Source organism: Ascidia mentula, chromosome 3 (assembly GCF_947561715.1).
Source record: "Ascidia mentula chromosome 3, kaAscMent1.1, whole genome shotgun sequence".
Lineage (NCBI taxonomy): Eukaryota > Metazoa > Chordata > Ascidiacea > Phlebobranchia > Ascidiidae > Ascidia > Ascidia mentula.
The window spans coordinates 11,377,520-11,400,115 of record NC_138568.1 but is presented as its reverse complement, the minus strand read 5'-3'; the positions used below and the strand labels follow the sequence as shown (position 1 = coordinate 11,400,115).

General features: G+C 36.8%; 4 protein-coding genes across 4 annotated transcripts; 3 read left to right on the top strand and 1 right to left on the bottom strand.

Moving 5' to 3' along the window:
• Positions 1-3,629: 3,629 nt before the first annotated feature.
• Positions 3,630-5,238, bottom strand: LOC145894533 (RISC-loading complex subunit tarbp2-like). Its single transcript, XM_082983149.1, has one exon. The coding sequence runs from the start codon at positions 5,208-5,210 to the stop codon at positions 4,302-4,304; it is 909 nt and encodes a 302-aa protein (XP_082839275.1). The 5' UTR covers positions 5,211-5,238; the 3' UTR covers positions 3,630-4,301.
• A 431-nt stretch (positions 5,239-5,669) lies between these two features.
• Positions 5,670-9,104, top strand: LOC145894442 (serine/threonine-protein kinase 16-like). The gene is made up of 8 exons (XM_082983034.1): positions 5,670-6,659; positions 6,726-6,831; positions 6,914-7,027; positions 7,080-7,219; positions 7,656-7,776; positions 7,854-7,949; positions 8,306-8,430; positions 8,492-9,104. Exons 1-8 carry the CDS (start codon positions 6,559-6,561, stop codon positions 8,613-8,615), a joined length of 927 nt encoding a protein of 308 aa, XP_082839160.1. The 5' UTR covers positions 5,670-6,558; the 3' UTR covers positions 8,616-9,104.
• Positions 9,105-10,598: 1,494 nt separating this feature from the next.
• On the top strand, positions 10,599-15,416 carry LOC145894011 (uncharacterized). The gene is made up of 4 exons (XM_082982443.1): positions 10,599-10,780; positions 10,950-11,072; positions 11,540-11,659; positions 12,408-15,416. Exons 1-4 carry the CDS (start codon positions 10,634-10,636, stop codon positions 14,721-14,723), a joined length of 2,706 nt encoding a protein of 901 aa, XP_082838569.1. The 5' UTR covers positions 10,599-10,633; the 3' UTR covers positions 14,724-15,416.
• Positions 15,417-16,554: 1,138 nt separating this feature from the next.
• Positions 16,555-22,462, top strand: LOC145895605 (glutamate receptor ionotropic, delta-2-like). Its single transcript, XM_082984408.1, has 21 exons — positions 16,555-16,636; positions 16,803-16,958; positions 17,018-17,127; positions 17,258-17,411; positions 17,473-17,699; positions 17,766-17,923; positions 18,049-18,130; positions 18,328-18,489; positions 18,893-19,006; positions 19,070-19,159; positions 19,236-19,430; positions 19,733-19,896; positions 19,960-20,017; positions 20,101-20,206; positions 20,283-20,500; positions 20,647-20,800; positions 20,912-21,032; positions 21,153-21,273; positions 21,450-21,572; positions 21,641-21,762; positions 22,141-22,462. Exons 1-21 carry the CDS (start codon positions 16,555-16,557, stop codon positions 22,460-22,462), a joined length of 3,039 nt encoding a protein of 1,012 aa, XP_082840534.1.
• Positions 22,463-22,596: the final 134 nt, after the last annotated feature.

The following is a 22,596-nucleotide window of genomic DNA, read 5'->3' as shown; positions in this document are numbered from 1 at the left end:
GACGACATGGACCGTCTACAAAATGAAGAAATTTCGCATGCTGTGGAAGATTCAATGGATGGCATGCCGCTTTCACTTGAAACAATAGAAAAGAGCACCCAGGTTGACGCCAACTTGAATAAAGTTGCAAAGTGGATCTCTACTGGGAGCTGGCCAGAACGCGCAACTACGAATGACGAGCTAAGTACTTACTTTAATCACGCTCAGTCGCTTTGGATCCACGACAACGTGACTATATTGCAACGAGACAACAACACCCGAGTGGTTGTACCAAAGGTACTTCGTTCCAAAATATTAGAAATGTTGCATCAGGCACATTGGGGCATTTCACGTATGAAACAAATGGCCCGCCGTTACGGCTGGTGGCCGCGTATCAATGCTGATATTGAGAATCTCTCGAAAGGCCGCACACCTTGTCGACAAGCAGCAAAAGCGCCAGACAAACAATACAGAACTTGGCCGAAGACATCCAAGCCCTGGGAGCGCATACATGTGGACTCTATGCCGGGCCTTTCTTGAAGAAGATGTGGTTGGTGTGCGTAGACGCGCACTCGAAATATCCTAATACGTGTCCCGATTTCAGTCCGGCCACACTACATCAGCGCACACCATTGCCGCACTGAAAGATATTTTCCCACAACCATTGTGAGCGACAATGGATCGCAGTTTACGCCACAAGAGTTTCAAGATTTTTGTACCAAGTTGGATATTCGTTATGTCACATTACCCCCATTTCACCCCGCTTCGAACGGAGAAACAGAACGCTTCGTGCAGACATTTAAGCGGGGAATGCAGAAAATTTGTGCGCGAGGGAAGACATCGGGAGATGATCTTTCTGCAGCAACACGATGTCGCATGACAACGTACAGGTGTACGCCCCATCCGGCGCTGGAATTTAAAACTCCAGCCGAAATTCTACATGGGCGTCAACCGCGAACCCTGCTGTTACGTTTCGCACCTCATCACAGGCGAGATTAACACACGCCAGAAATGAAACAAGCCATCGGTCCGCTTATGTATGCCCGCAACTACTCGTCAGGACCCAATAATGGCTACCTGGCAAAATCATCAAAAAACGAGGAAATGTTCTCTACTTAGTACAAACCGACCGAGGTGTGTAAAAAAAACACGTCAACCACCTTCAACCACGATTGCCGACAATTTCCAGCAATACACGTGATAATGCTGGTCAGGACCACGCAGAAAAGTGTCCAAGTGAGGACGCCCAACAACACAACCGCGCTGGACGTTATCGTACACGCGAGCGAAGGCGACCCGATTTTTATTCTCCGCTGTAGTACTAAATTGTGCGGGAGGAATGATTGCAGGGCAATTATTTTTTGTGGCCGTATTTCTTATTGTTTACAGGCATCAATGCTCGAGAGTCTTTCATCATTTTGTATCCTCCGCTGCGCGACAGAGAGCAAATGCTGTTGACCTGAATATTTTCCGTAACAAACAGAAACTTACTTGATTGAAAATCCGGGTGTTTTCAAATTTTTATCAACTACTTCTTTGGTTCTGTGAAGCGACAGAAATTTATTTTTACAATAGTAACATACAAAAGTTAAAGGCATTGTTCAGTTTTATCGGAAATGTATGGATTCTTCGGTAAACATTTTGTGGACACAGTGCAAGGTATAGCGTGTTAGAGTCCTATTTGAACGAAATCGTGCGAAAGCGAGATTATTGTTGCGTGACGTCATAAAAGGCGCTTTGGCCGTGCGAGTGCTGGCAGCAAGCCTTATGCGTAGAAATGGAAAACAGTTATTCTGTTGTTCTGTCACAGTACCACTTTTTGTCCGACAGTAGCGTTGCTTACGTGTTCGCGTCATAAATGTTTTATTTAATTCGCCACAATCAACCACTAATGTATTTTTCGCAATATAGTTGTAACTAGAAATGTTGGAATCATCAAATTAAAGTCCACACAAAGGTGAGGTTTAAGTTATGACATCACACCCAAAATGACGTCATGTAATGTCACTGAGCAAAGAATCTCACCATCCCCGTCTTATCGAAGTGCAGAGTAATGCCGTTGCTGCGATACCCTTTGGCCTTCCGATAATCAGGGACAATTAAGCCTTTGGTTTGTGACGTCACAGTGACATATTTTTGTGTGATGTAAAACCCTTTTCTGACCTTAGAGGTAACGTAAGGCATAATATAAGGCGCCTTCTCCTATGCAAACAATGCATTTTTTCGACGCGAGCGCCTTGTGTGATGTCAGTTTCGCCACAGCGAAAAAGGTTCAGGATTTTTGGTAGCCGCTACTTTTTGTGCAGTTTTCTACATTTTTTAGTTGACGTAGAACCGAAAAACTTTGGACATATGTTTGTTGTAGATATACCTTTAATTTTACACGAAGTTGCCATGACCGTATCGATATGTACTTCAACAGTTAATACGTGTTGGAGTAACCACACCTCAACATAGTAATCTTACTATGAATCTGGAAAAACAGTTGGTAAGTGTTGTTAATTTTAAGCTGTTGCATGTATTTCATTCGTTGTAGAAAACCGCGGATAAAACATGTTTGGTTTCTGAGTGAGTTTAAGTTGAGAAGTTCATGGTTTCGACTTCGCGTCATCTGCAGGTAAAGATTGGCTGAAAATATATTGGTTTAGATGGAAGTTATTTACTGAAATGCACGTATCGCTGCGGTAAAACATTTTGTGGGAATTTTTGTTGTTGTTTAGGCTAAGAAAAAAGTCTGGAATTAACCGCAACTAGCGCGTCTGGCAGGTGCATTGCATTGATGTGCGCATTTACTGTCCCGTTAGTAGGTAAAATCGAAACATATCAAACCAAAGACTCTAAATCAGATTATAAACGTGTTCTACTAATTATCTAGGTCACTTTTGAAAGTTTTGCAAAACATTTTTTAATGTACGAAATTTTAATAACTTAGTTGAACGCACTGACAAGCAAATTCTATACGATCGAGACTTATTCGCCGCAGTAAAAACGCACAAAACAGTCCAGTTGACGCCACACCCCCCAGTAGCCGTAAATTCGAGACGCCTTTCTTTGCCTAAGCGTAAAGTTTAGTTTTTGGCACTTGATACTTATATTGTTCGACAATTTTTGCATTGCCTAAACCTAAAATTTTTCCCACAAAAGAATTTAAGGCTGCACTACAATAACTCCCATCTAAACCAATGCATTTTCAGTCAATCTTTACCTTGTTGACGCGAAGTCAAAAGGAGATTTTTTAATTCCCGAAGTGCAGTTGAACTTTAACATGTATTTGGCCGTTACATCCCGCCGCATTCTACACATAACCTCGCAATATCCCCATGTGTAAAATTTTTGGACATCGGTTTTAGAATCCACTTCCGACGTCGTCCAAACTAAAACCCTCTCTCCGATCCATATTTATTACACCGATATAGTCACACTGTACCCTTCTGTGTGTAACCCAACATTTCTATAACGTAGCTTTTCTCTACACTCTGGTTTCTGTAAAACTTCCCCTCTTCATATACAATATCAAATACATATTTTTTCTTTGTAGCCTACCGTTCGCTTTGTTGTCATACTGTTTATTGTATTCGTAGCTGCGCATTTTAGCTCGCCCGAATAAGGTTAATGACACAATAAAGAATAACCAGTTTAATCAGCGGTGTTATTTAGGTTTATGTGTAACTCAAAACAATGAAATTCCACTTTATTCATGACCATAGGCGCCTAGTCCGGGGGGGCAGGGGGGGCGGTTTTTCTAAAAAAAACGAGTGGCTATGTTACGTCTGTCCGCACTTTGTAACTCGTCGCATTTGCAACGTTCGAAGAAAAAATACCTAAAAACAATGAGTTTCTTACGCGACGCACACAAAATATGTCGACCTATTTTCGCTTGCGTAGCTGACATCGGTTGTTGCAACAACAGTCTCGCAGTATGATATGCCAACAGGTACAGGTACTTAATGGTTGTGTCCGATCTCCTGTGTTCATCGTTAACGCCCTTTTGGTCAATACGCCTCATGCATTGAAATTCAAACACAGTTTTTTGATCCTTGATGACGTCATAGTAACAAATTATGACGTCATAACATAGCCGCCCCCCCTGGAAAAATGAAAACTAGTCGCCTATGTTCATGACTTGTTTTTATTGCAGTAATTTTACTTGTATTTTACAAATAACAACACATTTGTAAATTTCTCCTGTATACCATTATATTTAAATAACATGTTCAACTAATTGTGCTGCAATTTAGCATGTGAATTGTAAATTTAACCCTCTTAACCATTGGTAACAAAGTAACACCATACAATGAAAATCCTAACCCAGTTGATTGACATTAGGAAGAGAAAAGATTTATAAAATGCAGAGCACTTAGAGCGGCATCTGCGTGCGCTTCCCACAAACTGTCTCCACAACCATGCACTACACTTACAGGTTGAGTTGTAAGCTCAACAATACACTGGTTTTGTCCCTTATTTGTTTTGCAGGCAATGTCCTTGTATATTACTTCAAAATTATGATCTTTAGCAAAACTATCCAACAGTTGACAAGGTTTACTGTCAAAAGATACTTTGGAAAGTACTAATTTCTCACCAATGGAATTTGCAAGTTCATGGAGTGCTATTTTGCTTTTGGCTTCTCTACTTTGGTTGGTTACAGTATCCTTAGCATCAGGTGGAAGGTTCAAAATTTTTTTGTACATATTGCCAGCTGCAATTCGTTTAGCATGCTTTTTGGCCGATCCACTCCCATATTCCTTAAATGACTCAACTGTGCAACAAATAATAAATTCTTTTTTGTGTGCAGGACCAGTTTCATGGGCAAGTGCATATTCCGGCAACCTCCATCCTCGCGCTACTACAGTTTCTTGCAAAGCTCCAACAGGATTTGTTTCATCGGATTCTTTTGTTACATGCCGAACAACATGCAAGTTGCTAGGTGTTTCTTCAAGCGGTGCAGTTTCATCTGGAAGCAAACCTGCGGTTAAGGCCTTAAAAACTGCTTCTGCAGCAGCATGTTTGGCTTGCTTTTTGCTCCCCCCTTGTCCAGTGGCAGTTACATCACCAACCATGCATCTATAAACAAATTGAGGTTGATGGGCCCGTCCTTCGAGAGCTGTGAGGTCATATCTTGGGGTCTTGCCAAGCTTCTGGCAATACTCTTGAAGAACAGATATGGGTGTTTTAAAATCTCTGGTTGTTGACTCAAGTTTGGATGGGCTTGGTACGGTGCTTACTGGACTCATCACCCACTGCACACATACTGTTATATAAATAGCTGAAAAACAGTATTTAAAGTTAATTTACATGTAGGTTTACAGGAAGTTGCAAAAATTTTTACAGGACTCTTTGTCGGAGAAACTTAATCGTAGACTTATGACCAGCTGCTGCTAATTTCATACGTTTCTCTTTGCCTAAATGTGAATTTTCATTTTGTTGCTTTGTACTTCTTCGACAATTTCTGCTTTGCCTCCACGTAATTTTTTCAAAAATGAATTTAGTGCTGCGCTACACGCGTTTTATTTAAGAACTCCTATCTAAAAGCAATAACTTGCAGCAACTCTTTACCTACAGCATTGTGACGTCAGACTCTGGTAATAACGCGAGTAGGGACCATAAACATCACAATACACCAAAAATGTATGTCGATTACATGACTGACTGGCCGGCCGGCTGGCTGGCTAAACAGCAATGAAACGTGTCAAAAAAAGCTTTGAAAGCACTCAAAACGAGATGGAAGTGGAAAACGGCGCAGCACTTGACCGTTTTCATGACATGTGTAACAAATAACACGCATGATGTGCAACATGTCACCGTCCAAGAACTTTTTTTGTTTTCAACAATTCTATTCTTTTTATTTCTTTATATGCGAATAAATGCACAGGGTTTATCTTATTGTATAAAAAATATATATAAAATAACTGAATATATAAAATTCAGTTTATTGGGCTTGTAGCATGAATGCTACAGGGTAATGATTGGCTTCACGAAGTAACTTCGCCGAACCAGTGGAACAGAGCTTAGGGAGTTGCATATCACGAAAATTGATCTCAAATGTTTTGTTATTTTGCAATAACAATTTGCATTGTGCTATTCTTGCTGCCAAGCACAGCAAATCAATAAGAATTGTTCTTCTGGCACGTAAGTTGCAATAAAAAAACTCCCGTGACCTGATGCCAGAAAAACAATTCTTATTAATTTTTTGTATTGTTATTTAGTCTTTTATGTGGACTTGTTGTTATAAATGGCTTTGACACAAAAAGGTTCCGAACCACTTGTCAGTCAGTTAATTTAGTCCCGCAAAACAAACAAAATATAATCGCAGATGTAATGAATAGAAAAGTGGTTCACAGCCTTTTTTGTCCATAAGCCACCGTTAAGAAACCCTGGAACAGAATTTATTGTTATTGCGGGTAATGCTGACAGAAGGATCATGTCGTTTGTTAAAAAGTGTCAATATGCGGCATGTGACGTGAAAACAGTGGCAACTAACATCTTAATTGACAGACATGCGCTGATTTAACATTGTTAGCAGGTGCTGTATATCACAGTTCTAGTATTCAAAATTGATCAACTAATCAAAATAAGCCGAGTATGGGGACTTCAGTTTCCAAAATGGGGGCATGTATGTGTGGTAAAGGAATCATAACTGTAAATGGTTCAAGGTACCTCTTCCAAGAGAACATCGGAGAAGGGTATGTCCTTACTATCCACCAAAGAACAAATATTACTGAAATCCTAAAAGCTTGGTAATGTTGCAGTGGATTTAGTTATATTGACCTAATTGAGGACTTCAAATCTGGGGGGAATTTTGCTTTGAAAAGAATTGTGTGCCATGATGAAAAAGCTAAACAAGATGCACTGCAGGTAAGGTGTATTATTTCTGTTATATTGTTTAATAAGAATATTGTTTCGGTGTTTTATTTAAATAAACTTTTATCTGGTTAAGGAAATTAAATACTGTCAAGTCATAATTGGTGAAAACATCATTCCACTGATAGACCATTGTGTGAAGAATAAAGGAAATTTGGTGGAAGTGTGGCTTGTATTGCCGTTTTACAAGGTTGTATAACTTTTTTATGAATAGTTGCAATAATTGAAAGTTAAACCTGTAGAATGGAACACTGTACGACAAATATCAATCACTTTCCTCAACCAGGAAAAGTTTTACCAATAAAGAGGTACTAACTCTGTTTTTGGGTGTATGTAAAGGGATCAAACTGTTCCATGAATATGACCCACCGATGGCACACAGGTTAGATTGCATACATTTCCTACATATATTTTTGTAAAGAAATGCACAGCAGATGGTATGGACAAAACAATTACCTGAAACATTTAAAATCATTTTTTACATCTTACATACTACCTGTTGACTTCATGTTTTACTTAAAAATTGCAGAAAATCTGAACCACAAAATGTAATGATGCACTCAAAAAGAATTTTGTAAATTGTATTTTTCCCTTAAATGCTATGTTTTTCTCAACAATTTAATACTTGAATTATAAAAAGTGAAAGTAATATTTAAAGGTTGATTAAAAAGAAATTATGAAGTTGGTAAAATTATTCATAAAGCTAATCTTGGCCAAAGCTTTAACATGGTCAACACAAATCAGCAGAAACAAAATGTGCAAAAAATAATTACAAAAAAACATGAAAGTATGCAAATCCTTTATAAATGTGTTTTTAGAGACCTAAAGCCTGCTAATATTTTACTCTCTGATGAAAATGACCCCATCATAATGGATTTAGGGTCAGTTGCCCCAGCCAAAGTTGTTATAAATAGCTTTAGAGAAGCCCAATCTTTACAGGTCAGTCGAAATTACTTTTGTGTTTAGTCCTTGTGAATCTATGTGTGGAGCAGAGTATTAGTACAATGTTTGTTTAGGATCTTGCAGCTGAAAGATGCACAATGCCTTATCGGGCACCTGAACTTTTTCAAGTTCCAGTTCCAAGCGTCATTGATGAAAAAGTTGATATTTGGGTAAGCACAAGATGATATTTGGTCAGAACTGTGGAATTTAATTCCTCCACTTTCTGCGGTCAGCGTTTCCACAACCGCTTTCGGTTTTTAGCTGGTCAGTTCTCATTAATTTTGTGCAAACATTACGCTAAATTGTATTTAGTAATGAGACGGGAAAAATAAATTGAATTAAATTGACATTAACTACAAAATCACCACCGTTATCTGGAAAAAGCCAAGTCACAAACTGCACTGAATAATTGACAATTAATTGTGACTGCAGCTATCATGATTGGCTCTAATGGTTTTTAAGATTTAGTACTTGAATAAACCTTGTAAATTCGCCAGACTGATTTTAAATGTTTCTAATTTTATAGTCTCTAGGTTGCATCCTATTCAGCCTAATGCACTTGGAAGGGCCATTTGACCAAATCTGGATGCGAAAAGATTCTGTGGCTCTAGCTGTTCAGAGTTGTACAATTCCATTTCCAAAAAGTACCAAGTTAGTCTTTGGATTAATTTATTCAAATTATGTTTTTAAACATTTTTTTTTGTTTTTTTAGCTATCCTGTTGGCTTTCAAAAACTAGTGCGATCTTTAATGGAAGTTGAACCAGCAAGGAGACCCACTGTATCAACTGTTATAAATGAAATATTAAGTATGCAGCTGGAAGCAAATTGCAGATAGCATGAAAACGTTACAAAGTATTTTGCAAAAATGGGCCGCTCAAGAAGGTAACAAAGAAACGCAAGGGGTGTTACTGATGCTGATGATGGACTGTATGAAGCCTCATTGCTGGAGAGTGCACTGGATTATATATGATTGTATACATCAATGTGTATTATTGTGAGCACTAATGAACATTGTTTAGTTACCTTGGAAGTAGTAAGTATTACACAGGAAAAATCGGTTATTCCATATTCGATTGGTCAAAAAAATGTTCTAAAATAAGATAAGTCCGGATTGTCCAAAGACGTTTATTTGAAGCCTGATGCTGTGTATTTAGTAGGATATTAGTGGAAATCGCCTTTATTGGCCTGATTTTGGTTATTATTGTTGGTAAAGATTGTAGGGCTGTGCCAGACCGAATCCGAATATTTACCGTGAAGTTCAATTAATGTGTTTAAACTTAAATTTAGCGCACGAATAAAGTCCTGAGAATCAAGATATATCGCGAATGCAAAAATACAAGGGTGCGTGTGATCTTTTTTGGGTTGGCATTCTTTGAGATTTTGAATTAATAGCTGCAGAACAGAAGTTTACAACCGGGATTGCGAATCATGCCTCTATATTCGTGTGAAATGCAGTTAAACAATCAAACCTTTAAATTTTGAGTTAATTTACCCGCTTTCTACTGTTTGCAATCGTATTTCAAAAGCCTATCGCTAAGCTCGCTTGCGTAATTACGTCTTCAAATTGCCCGCAATCGCAGCAATTATTATCTCTTGTTTTTGCTGCGACTCTTTCCAACAAAAAAATATTGGAACTTTTTGTATAGGGCCCACAATTCAGTCGAAAACAGATAACAGTGACAATCAGGTAATCAATGATAATCGGCAATTTCTATTACACAGCTATTTTGCATAGGAAGCATGTCAGTAGAAGCACAAAAAACAACTTGTTACTAAAGGTTGATGGCAAGATTTTTCTTGACTGTTAAAAATACTACGTGTTTTAATATTGTTTTTTTCCGGTGTCGTTGATTTATCTAGTTGTTTTTCTTTAGGCATGTGTTTTAAAGCAACTATAGCCTCTCTAATTTATGTTTGCTAACTATTACAGTAATTTAAACGAAGAATGCCTAACATCAAATGGAATTCTTTCCAAGACAAATGTAAACTTATGAATAACTTTATCATGTTCTGCTCATTACATTTTAGATTCGTTTTTATAAGATCGCGGGCCGCAAAAGTTGTTAGATTCTGTTACTGGTCTGCAGGTTGGAAATGATTGAGAAGCATTCTGGTGTAGACCTGTATAGTAGACAACCTACTGTTCCAGAGAAGCATATGGATCTCTTTTTATTCCCCTGGTCCCAACTCCAAGCAGATCACAACCCCATTTAAAACCGTTTGTGAATAAATAATCAACATTAAATTCTTTCAGTCCTCTTGAACGTATCTACCTATATATTCGTTTAGCCAAAGTTTCAATGCCCTCGGTGCTGAAAACGTATGATGACCCCTTTTACACGGCTGTTGTACACATAATCGGTTTTGGTCCCTGCGTTGCCTATACAACGTAAATAAAATTCTTCCATTTACAAAGGTCACACTAAAGTTTATAAGCTATTCGACTCTCAAAACACAATTGGGGTTGAAATAAGCACTGCTAATTCGAAAGTAAACTGAAATAAGATACAAACGAAATATATTTTCCCTGTGTGAAATAAATATTTGCTGTGTCTAGCGCCAGATTGAGCAATTGTTCCCATGCCAACAGTTAAGCAAACTTGGATTACCGAGGTTCTGTCAAGGAAAAATATTTAGGCTAGAGTTAATGGTACATTTCAAGCTTACAACAGACAAAATAGTTGCGTAAACAGCTTTGCTAATAATAATTAGCGAAGCAATAATGAAGGATAGCCTTTTCTGGTTGCAAATATAGGCCTATACTTGACTTGCCTGCACTATCACAATTAGATAGATTGACTTCAGAAGATGTAAACATTTCATTTTAGAATTATTGCATTGCAAACAAAAAATATGGATTCTGAATACCTTAAAAAGCACATTAGTTTTTGTCTCACTGAAGCACTAACAGAAGTAGTGGAACGGCGGCCACTGGACCCAATTGAGTACATTGCACATTTCTTGTATAAATTTAAGGAAAATGAAGCACATGATGCCAAAGTAAGCACAGCTTTACTTCATTGTTTGATTTAAAATACCAGTACTTCAAAGACATGTAAAAATGCGTTTGTAGTACATACTTTAATTTGTTTGAATGCATCACTTTCTTTTTTGTTTTGGTTTTCACATTTTCCGCATTTACAAACATCAAACACAAAATTGTTTTTAGATTCTGCGGGAACAGAAAATTTTAAACAATGAACTGCAAGAAGCTGATGATGAAGCTACATTGCGAAATCAACTAAACAACGAAGCAAATCTTATTCAAGAAAAAGAAGCTGAAGACATAAAGGTGTAACTTTATCACAATGTCCGAAAGTGTTTTTGTAGTGAGTGATTTCAAAACAATACAGAATTGTTATTTATTTTGATTGAAAAAGGGATAAATGAGGTTTTATAGAGAAGATAGAGGTTGTTGTAGTATGAAACATAGTAAGATGATAACAACAGCAAGAGAAAAGAAAGAGTTGGTTATATACACTGAGTCAAGCAGAATTGATAATCTTCTAGAAGGTTAATGCAGTTGGTTACAGATACATCACTTTTGCAAGGTTAGTTTTATAGAGACATATTGCCAGATAATCAATACAGACTGTTAGTAATTGGGTGTAATTGTTGGTATGTTTGCATCAACATAATTTCCAGTATTGGTACTGTTAGACTTCTAATTAAGTGTTATGTTGCTTCTATCACAAAATATTAAATCTTGCTTATTATTTTGCAACCAGAAAATTTCCTAACTGTATCAACTCATTGTAGGCACGTACAATTGTGGAAACTACTCCAGAACCAACATTGAAGGATTTAACTAACAAACCTGGTGCTCCAAGTCTAACATCAGTTAAAGAAGATGAAGAGACAACATCTCCACTTGAAAGGGTAAATTTATCAAAAGTGTAATTACACCATTTATGACAATTCATATAATTCAAATAATTGTTAATTTTTTGTTGGCATGTTTTATCCATTAGTATGTTTCAATGCCTGATTTTTTTTTGTAAAAGTAGTGCCTATTGTTTCCTGCGAATGGCTTAAGTACGTTTTACTTGCGCTTTTTTAGTTTTGCTTTGCTATTGTTTATGAAGCATGGATCGTTTTCATTAGAATGTTGAATAGCTTTTGATGCTCCGATGCAATGTTTTCTTTTATCTTAATCCCATAAAGAAATTGCACTTAAGTTGACGGTGAATATAGATATGTGTAACACATGTCATGACATACTGTTTTAGGCAAAATTGTTTTCAAAACAGGATGTTAAATGATTAAGTATTCAATTTAAATGCCTTTTTAAAAGAAGCTTTTAATAGTACAGTTTGAAAAGGATTTCCTTTGGAAGTATGTATCTTGCATGCGTTCAGTTTCATTTCAAGATATATTATATGCCACAAAATGAATTGGCATGAATGTGAACACAGCTTTGCATGAAAGTTACATTAGATTGCATGGATGCTCCTTGAATGGTGCAAATCAATTTTCTTAAAAAAGGTCAGTATTATAATTTTTAAATATATTTCAAATATTTAAATGGAAGTAATTCATTTATTTAAAAAAAACTTTGAAATTATGTCCTACTAATACAAAGAGTCTCATCTTCCTGTGATAATAGTTTTTGTGATGTATTTTGTAGGAAAGGAAAATCATTTCTGTCGACTCCCAGGCAACTGAAGAGCGCCAATATTTTGCACAAATACCAGATCTACGAATAACTGCCAACACACCAGTAGCAGAAGATGTGGAGCATGATACCACTAATGTTGTTAATGATCAGACCAAATCTGTGGAGTCAGAAACCCCAGCCACTTCAATTGGCGGTGATATCACTGTTTCAAAAATTTACCCAGAACTTCCCACACCAGTTGAAGATCAAGATGTCCCAGAGTCATCTGACGATTTAGTATTGGTCAAACCACACAATGATAAACTTGAAGATGACATTTTGAAACAAGAACAAAATGTTGATGATGTTTCTGACAAAAACAAGCAGCGTGCAGTAACCTTTGATCCTAACATCTCGCAAAGAGAAATACCGCCCATTGGATATGAAGACATAGGAATGTTTGTAGATACCCAAGAATCTCAAAGCACAATACAAATTATCCAGAAAGACTCCGAAGTTATTGCTGATAATAAACCAGTTTTTTCAGCAGAGAACCAGACGACTGGTGAACAAGAAGAGGCAGAGGAATATAATGCATATAAACTACTCACTGAAACAGATGACAAGAAACAAGAGACACCAGCAGAAAACCAGACGACTGGTGAACAAGAGGAGACAGAGGAATTTAATGCATATAAACTACTCACTGAAACAGATGACAGAAAACAAGAGACACCAGCAGAAAACCAGACGACTGGTGAACAAGAAGAGGCAGAGGAATTTAATGCATATAAACTATTCACTGAAACAGATGACAAGAAACAAGAGACACCAGCAGAAAACCAGACGACTGGTGAACAAGAAGAGGCAGACGAATTTAATGCATATAAACAACTCACTGAAATAGATGACAGAAAACAAGAGACACCAGCAGAAAACCAGACGACTGGTGAACAAGAAGAGGCAGAGGAATTTAATGCATATAAACTACTCACTGAAACAGATGACAAGAAACAGGAGACACCAGCAGAAAACCAGACGACTGGTGAACAAGAAGAGGCAGACGAATTTAATGCATATAAACTACTCACTGAAACAGATGACAAGAAACAAGAGACACCAGCAGAAAACCAGACGACTGGTGAACAAGAAGAGGCAGACGAATTTAATGCATATAAACTACTCACTGAAATAGATGACAGAAAACAAGAGACACCAGTAGAAAACCAGATGACTGGCGAACAAGAAGAGGCAGACGAATTTAATGCATATAAACTACTCACTGAAACAGCTGACAAGAAACAAGAGACACCAGCAGAAAACCAGACGACTGGTGAACAAGAGGAGGCAGAGGAATTTAATGCTTATAAACTACTCACTGAAACAGATGACAAGAAACAGGAAACACCAGCAGAAAACCAGACGACTGGTGAACAAGAAGAGGCAGAGGAATTTAATGTATATAAACTACTCACTGAAGCAGCTGACAAGAAACAGGAGACACCAGCAGAAAACCAGACGACTGGTGAACAAGAGGAGGCAGACGAATTTAATGCATATAAACTACTCACTGAAATAGATGACAAGAAACAAGAGACACCAGCAGAAAACCAGACGACTGGTGAACAAGAGGAGGCAGAGGAATTTAATGCATATAAACTACTCACTGAAACAGATGACAGAAAACAAGAGACACCAGCAGAAAACCAGACGACTGGTGAACAAGAAGAGGCAGAGGAATTTAATGCATATAAACTACTCACTGAAACAGATGACAAGAAACAAGAGACACCAGCAGAAAACCAGACGACTGGTGAACAAGAAGAGGCAGACGAATTTAATGCATATAAACTACTCACTGAAATAGATGACAGAAAACAAGAGACACCAGCAGAAAACCAGACGACTGGTGAACAAGAGGAGGCAGATGAATTTAATGCATATAAACTACTCACTGAAACAGCTGACAAGAAACAGGAGACACCAGCAGAAAACCAGACGACTGGTGAACAAGAGGAGGCAGACGAATTTAACGCATATAAACTACTCACTGAAACAGATGGCAAGAAACAAGATACTGTAATTGAACATGATACCATTGCTATTCAACAGGTTCTAAATTCCTTTACCGGATTAGAAAGTACTTCGAATAAACATTCCTCTCAAGTAGTAGAAATCAGAGAAGAACATTCTTCCTCTGTAAATAGTATGATGTCAACTTCTTCAGTTGCTTTTCAACCAGCACAGTCTATGAATAGTTTACGGTCGTTTGAGATCAATGAGGCTAGAATGATGATGCAGGAAGATAAGAAAGAGATGCAAGACGAAGAGAAATTAACAGAATAATTTAATAATATTTGTTGTTTTCATTGCTGAATGTAAACTAATACAACCTGTGTTGAGTATAATCTAGTGTTGTTGCTGTATAAATTTGTTTGTGTTTATGCTACTAAAGTTTCCAGTGGCTAGTTCGCTTGTGTAAATATTATATTTTTGCAGAATAAATCTTTAAAACGCAGCATGTATACATTAAGATGTAGTTGTTTGTGTAGATCCAGAATTTGGGATATTACATTTAACCTGTACCAAAACATGCTTTTTTGGGCATTTGATATTCCCCGGGCCAGTGGTTCCTTACTGTCATGAACTGGTGACGCACTTCATCCCCAACAAAATGTTGTAACGACGCACTCGAATAATGTTGATCTGTTTGCAAAGACATTTACAGTTTTGACCGTTTATTTTGAAGGCGAATTCGCTACGTAATAATTTATGTAAGTGCAACAGGTGAGAGGTCGCACAGTTTGTTATGGATAGAAAATTCGTCCAAAGAGTACGACGCAACACGACATATATGGCCTATAGTACATATACAAGTGCGAGCTCTGGTTACCTTTGCTTCATTCACGCCTTAAAGGAATAAAATTTTATTTTATGACGACATGTTTATTGGAACAAGTAAATTCGTCGCTCTGTATAAGGGCCCATAAATATAAATAAAGAGATTTTCCCAGGCTTCTGTTTAAAAAAACGCTTTTCACTCGCGCAAACACCAATGATCCATATTCCACGACTCGCCGCAATGCAACTTGGAAAGTTACTTCATGAAACTGTTATTTTTTAACGCAGTTTTCTTCTAAATGTTTTATATGGTAACATTTAGCCAATAAAAAAATGTGGAAGTGATTAGATTCGTTTAAAATCAAACAAGGTAATGTTACATAGTTCATGTCGATTTGTAAAACATATATTAGATCGAATCTTTGCAAACACGCAGACGAATGAAAACAATCCAGTTGGAGCTGAGCTGACCTTGGCGGAAGAATCAAATCCACCAGATGAAGCAACCAAAAATGAGGAAGGTGAAGCAGGAGAAATTGAACACCAATCAGAAGAATCGCCCCCAGAAACTACTGGCGAAGCCAAGACTGAAAATGATGAAACGGCATCGTAATTTTGCATTTTTAGTGTGTAGTTTTTTTTTAACTTTGTATTCAATATTACTCTCGACAATACAGAGATATTGTGATAAGATTGTTTTCCTTTGTGTTTTACGAATTGTTCTGCGTCTATTAGTCTGAGATTGATTTTTTCTTGGCTTTTGTTCTCCCGCAAATTTTGTTTTAGACAATGAAATGACCCCCCGAGCAGTTAAGCACATTGTTGCATGCTCAGTTGACAGGAGATGCAAATGTATATGGATTTAGTTCCTGGTTTAATGAACGATTCATTTCAATGTCATGTTGGGACGACATTTCACGTCCTTCTTATGCATATTGCATGAATCTGTCTGACTGCGATTGTTGCAATATCATGGATCTATAGAAAGCACATCAAATGAATAAAGGAAACTTTGACCGCAATATTCTACCGAAACGGATTTCATGACATTTGCCAATATGTTCCATCGTCTTTTGGCATAAGAAAAGGCGCAAGTCAACAGGGCATACTTCTCCATAATTATTAGTTACGGATTTACGGTGGGCGCAGATGTAAAAATCTGTGCCTTAGAGTGCACGAACAGCAATAAAGCTTTCCAAGAACCGCATAAAATATGGCACCCTGTGGTGTAGTTTTTGCGCTTATATTTGAATTTGGGCAAATGAAATTGCACACATTGCTGCCAAGAATTGTAACATTGTTTGTGATTTCAAAAGTGAGGTTGTTAATTGCAAATATGATGCATTTGCTGGTATTTTTCATAAGCGTTTTTGCACTGTGTGGAAACGGGCTCCGACCAACATCTCTTTTTCGAATTGGTAAGTTTTTGGTTTTTAAATTATTTCCATTTCTTTGGTTATTTAATAACTTTCTAAAAAGTAACCTATGCATAATTTGGTTATTTAATAACTTTCACAATTATAGATGTTAACGCCTTGAAAGCTTGCAGGGTTTTTATTTAATGTAGTTATTTGAAATGTACAGGAGCTTTACTGGGAAATGACGATAAGATCACAAGGAAAGTAATAAAAATTGCTGTGGACGATCTGAACAATCAAGATTGGATGTTACCAGAAACAATGCTTAGTGTTATTGAAAAAAATGTTTCCAGCTATGACGCCATGGACGCTCTTGGCCACGGTACAGCCCATAGGTGTGACATGAAGTTGGGGTTGCAAAAAGTATTGTTTGTGTTTCAGCCTGTGATTTACTTGGTATGGGCGTGAATATGCTTGTTGCTGTTACGTCTTGTCCCATAACGATTACATTACAATCGTTGGCAGAAGATTCTCACGTTCCCTTACTGCAAGTAAGTTGATTTGTTCAATAGCTATTTAGCTTCAGCAGAAGTTTTTGTGATGACACGACCTATAGTAAAGCTTTTCCTTATTATTTTTTAAGTAATGTGTAAAATAATAACCCATTTGTACAATTAGCAGAGTGTACAGGGCAAGTCATGTCGTTCAACATTGCGAACAGGAAATTACAGTTTTTCAATGCAACCTGAAATCCACATGGTAGCAAAAGCTGTGGACAATCACATGCAACTATTGCAAATCCAATCGTTTGTTTTGGTATATGAGGATGGTCAAGGTAAAACAACCTTTAATTACTGTATGTTTATTAAACTCTAAAAACAACACTTTTTATAAAGAGGAATCGTTTGTGGACGACTTTATGCACTTGTTTTCAAAACGAAGTCAAAACAATCGCTTCCATACAAGTCTGGTGTTTCAACTGAGTAAAAGTAATGGGAAAGAAGAGACCTTGCTACAAGCAACAAACTATTTAGCCAAGTTGTTTCACACAAATCATGTTGTACCATTGGGAGGAGTGATCTTATATTTAAAACCAGATATTGCAATGGAATTGGTTTCTATGGTAACTGTGTGATTTTTCTGACGTATCATTGCAATTTCATGTAGCAAAAAAGGGGTGTTATTTTAGCTGCATTTGCGAAATCCATCTGAAAGTCTTTACGTTCATTGGATTATTGTCGGAGAATATTATATAGAGGATGATTTACGTCGGTTGGAGTCGTACACCACCTCAAAAATTACTATCGTGAATCAGTATGTCGACAAAAGCAACCCGACATATAAAAAGTAAAAATATTTGATATAGTGGTACGCGTTAATGTTCACAAAAAATATAATGTTGATCATCAAAAACGCAAGTATGTAGCTTTGTCGGTCTTTTTGTTAATCTAAAGATTTCATTGAAACTTTAGGTTTGTGGATACCTGGAACAGTGATGTGAGTAAAAATGCGGACTGCAAAACCTGCCCATCATTAACTCCATCCACTATACCGGTATAGTATTACTAGGCTTTATAAAATATAAGGCACAGACTATGTTACGTCACACAGATTAGATTTTGTCTCCGAGGAGTTTTAATGGAAATGCCGTGTTAAGCCTAATGTGATAATGAAATAAATTTCTTGTCGGCTTGTGGCCATCGCATCAGTTTTTGTTTCAAATAATTAATTTTACCCACAAATATATGTAGATCGAAGCATTTCATGTTTACGATGGCATCAAGCACATTGGCCAGGCGTTGTCTCGTGCCATTATTGATGGAAATTTCTTTAGTGCAGCCTCACTAAGCTGCAAAGCCGGAAAGATGGACTTTTGGCGAGGTGGAAAGCCTCTAATGGACTACATTAAAGAGGTAATCTGATATCTGGCATGCGACCATTTATAATAAATGTGTTTGAGTTACCGTTTCAGATCCAATAAAATTGTTTATATCTTTTATAGGCGCTGGTAATTTGTGTTGTAGAACGCTGTTTATTACATTTGTGACTTGAAAACACTTTATTGGGCTTGAATGTAAATGTACAAACGTTTTGCCTTAACGAAAAAACGTTTGATTTAACAAATTGCAACATAACATCCCTTATTCGTCCCACAGCAATTCGTACATCGCTCTGAAATATTTATGCTGCATTTAACCCAATCGCCTTGCATTTAACCCAATCGCCTTGCATTTTGTTCGGTTTGCTGTATGTATTACATAACTTTTTTCAACACGAGAAATGTAAGTTTTTTATTGCATGAATTTCCTTCGACAGGTGCAAACTGTCGGTTTACTTTCGAAAGCGGACATCAGTGGGACTGGCGCTAACCAAAATGTAAACTTTGCCATCTTACAAAAAAATTTCGGCAAAGGTCAAAAGTTTAATGAGGTGGTTAACTTAGAAAGTAACTTGTTAACAGAAAAATTGAAGCAACTAAACCTTTTATTACAGAAATATGTTTGGAATCCGAAATTTAATGCCAATTTTGAACAATTTTCAAACCTGTCAAAAAATACAACTATTCGCGTTGTTACGCTTGAGGTTTGGTTTGTTGTTGATAATACAGTGAAGGTGCATTGCTACGAGCTGGTGAGTGTTGACGAAATGCACATTTTAGGAAGCACCGTTTGTCATGATAACAAAATCAAACACGGGTGAAATACATTATGATGGATTCGCAATTGATCTTCTCAATGCTCTGTCCAAGTCAATTGGATTTAAATATGAAATGTATGAGGTTGAAGATAAAAAGTATGGAGAAATTCTTTCGGACGGTAGTTGGAATGGTCTTGTTGGTGACATCATGCATGGGGTAAACTAAGGCTCATCGTTTATAAAATACTTGTGTTAAAAAATAAATTATATGCGGATATATTTTGTAATAAAATAGTTTTGAAAACTAAAATTGCTTCCCACCACATCCGAAAAGCTTTGTTAAAGGAGACCATATAATATAAATGTAATGAACATCAATGAGAGAATTTTAATCACCTAAAAGTAATTATAAGTTACGTATTCCAATACTTGAGGATAAATATAAATTGAACAAATATAATTGAACAAAATTTGTTGAAAGAATTTATTGACAAGAACAGATAAAATTACTTTCACTAGAAGGCGGATATTGCAGTAGCCGCCATGACAATAACCGCTGATCGAGAAAAAGTGGTTGACTTTTCAAAGCGTTACATGGATTATTCTGTTGGAATCGTTGTCAAGCGGCCTGAGGAAAGTGCCAATCTATTCTCCTTTATTGCACCATTTCACACCAGTGTTTGGTAATTTTTTTCACAAAAGAATATTTGACCAAAACGTTTTTTAACCACAGCTGTAATTTATAGGTTTTGCATCATGTGCGCATTTATCTTGGTGGTAGTCTTTATATACATACTAAATATGGTACGTATGATGTATTGATATTGCATTGGACAACTGCGTCTTTGAATGCCTTGTTCAGTTTTGTAACACAAGTTTCATATCAGATAAGTCCCAACCGAAAAAAGGCTTGGAATAAAAGTGCTGACACCAAGGATCAAATTAGTATAAGTTCGGTGTTCTGGTTTGCCTGCGGGTCACTCATGCAGCAAGGTTTGGCTTTCCACATGTAAAAAGTACCCTAAACAAGTTAAATGGAAGCAAAATCTCTTATTTTTATTTTCCCAAGGCCCTGACCTTCACAAAATTACTATTCCGGGTCGCATTATAATGGGATTCTGGTGGCTTTTTACCTTGATCGTCGTTTCAACTTATACTGCGAACCTGGCAGCTTTCCTGACCGTAAAAAGAATGGACTCTCCAATTCAATCTTTTCACGACCTGGTGAAGCAGACCGATATAAAATATGGGACCGTAACAGGAACCAGCATATATAACTTCATAATGGTGATAGTTTGTCAATATTTTTCTTAATGCATTACTTTAAATATACTTTTGCAGCATCGCCGTTTCCAGGTTTTTTCTTTTTTTTGTTATAACTACTAAATTTTGTTTGGCAATTACCTTAAATTACCTGTTTTATTCGTGTCTAGAGAAACGCTGAAGAATCAAAAGATCCATCCTCATTCTACAACAGGATGTTTAGAATGATTAATACCACATCAAACCATATCAACGAAGCCAAGGAAGGATTTCAAAGGGCCGAATCCGGGCGCTTCGCTTTTCTGTGGGACGTTGCAGTAATCGGTAGCAAAATGTTTCACTTCATATTTTGCCTGGTTTACGTTTATCTAGAAAATGAATCTAAACATTTCTCTTCTTATGCTTGAGTTGTTGCTTTTTTACATTTTGCCACAGAACACGAAGTTATAAACCATGCATCATGTCGCCTGGCCTCTGTAGGCGGTTCAATTTACAACAAAGGGTACGGTTTTGCGCTTCCGCATGGAAGCATATATTGCGATCAATTATCTCTGGGGTAAGAAATATTGTTAAATTAGCAGATTAAGCTTTCTAATTCATGTCTGTGGTGACACATTTTGGATTTATTTGTGAAATCCAATTTTGTTTTCATTGTGTATTTTTTGTTTATTTGTAGCATTTTAGATTTGCAAGATTCTGGGGAAATTGAAACTTTGCGACAAAAGTGGTGGCCCAAAAGTGGAAAATGTTCCGCACACAAAACGGCGTCCACTAGTGGAGCAGAGTTATCTCTAAAGGCAAGTCTCTGGGGACGTCAGACAAATAACTTTAAACAACTTAGACGTAATTTAGTAACAACAATTATTTTTACTGCAAATGTTTAAGTTAAAAGAGATTTTTTGTGGGTATAATATATTCAGCATTCCTGCGGTAAGTTAACGTAATTAAACATTTATAAACTTCACATAAACAGACATTCACTGGAGTATTTTTTATCCTTGCATTCGGATTATTGCTTGCTTGGATTTTTGCCATTGGAGAAATACTCGTACACATATTTCATGGAAAAGACTATCCACCCACTGCAAAAACACTGGTGATAACATCATAAGTTATATATTTGCAACTTGGTTTGGTTAATATAATGTGGCCGTGTTTTTTCAGCAACAAAACGAGTTGGAAAATAATAGTAAACATGAAGATATCTACGTTGTGTTAAATAAAAAGGATTTAATACGACAGCTTGCCGAATACCTTTCCAGCAACAAAGTCACAGATGAAGAAGGGTGAGTATGAATGGGGTTGTCAACTTTACTTTTGAGCACGCCAGCCTATAAATAATATCATAACCGTGGCATGCTTAGTATAACTGACAATGCAATGCAAATCAACTTTGTCATTTTGAGCGATAATATTTTTCTGGTGGTTTGTTTTTATTAGGTCTAAGGTCATTATTATTGCTTGTTGTAACGTTGGTTTTACTCATTAAATATTACTGCCATTTTTATCAATGTATCTTAAATCAACAATGTACCTAAAAAACGGAGCTGAAACCGTCATTTGCGATTATTGCCGTAAAACTTTTTATTGTTAACATTACAGTTTAGTACAAATTATTACAAACTCCCAAAAATTCCGTAAGCACCTTTAAATCTGTTTTGCAGGTCAGAAAAATCTACAGCCAAACAAGGAGAACCAACGTTGGTTCCCCTTGATAATTTGGAATCATGTAAAATAAACCTGTCTTACCAACAAACGAACAACACAAAACAAATGGATAAAAGTCAGATGCCCATATCTACATCTTCAGAAAATGCCTATAGTCCAAAAGGATCTTTATTTAAATATCAAACGAGTATCAAGCGGTGCAAAAACAAAAGGGGCGCTTACTCACTCAAAGCTCTGGAATCAATCAACGAATATAACCACGACGACTTGTTTGCCAATCACAACTTGCCGCCAATTTTTAAAAAGAGCGAAGTTTAACTTATCTTACCTTAAACAAAATTTTAAAATCTTTAAAATATGTACTGTTTGTTTTGTGACCCGAACATGTAATGCTGTAGTTAAACAGGTTTTTGTTGTTGTGTACTTGATGTTTTTTATGTCATACCCTGGAA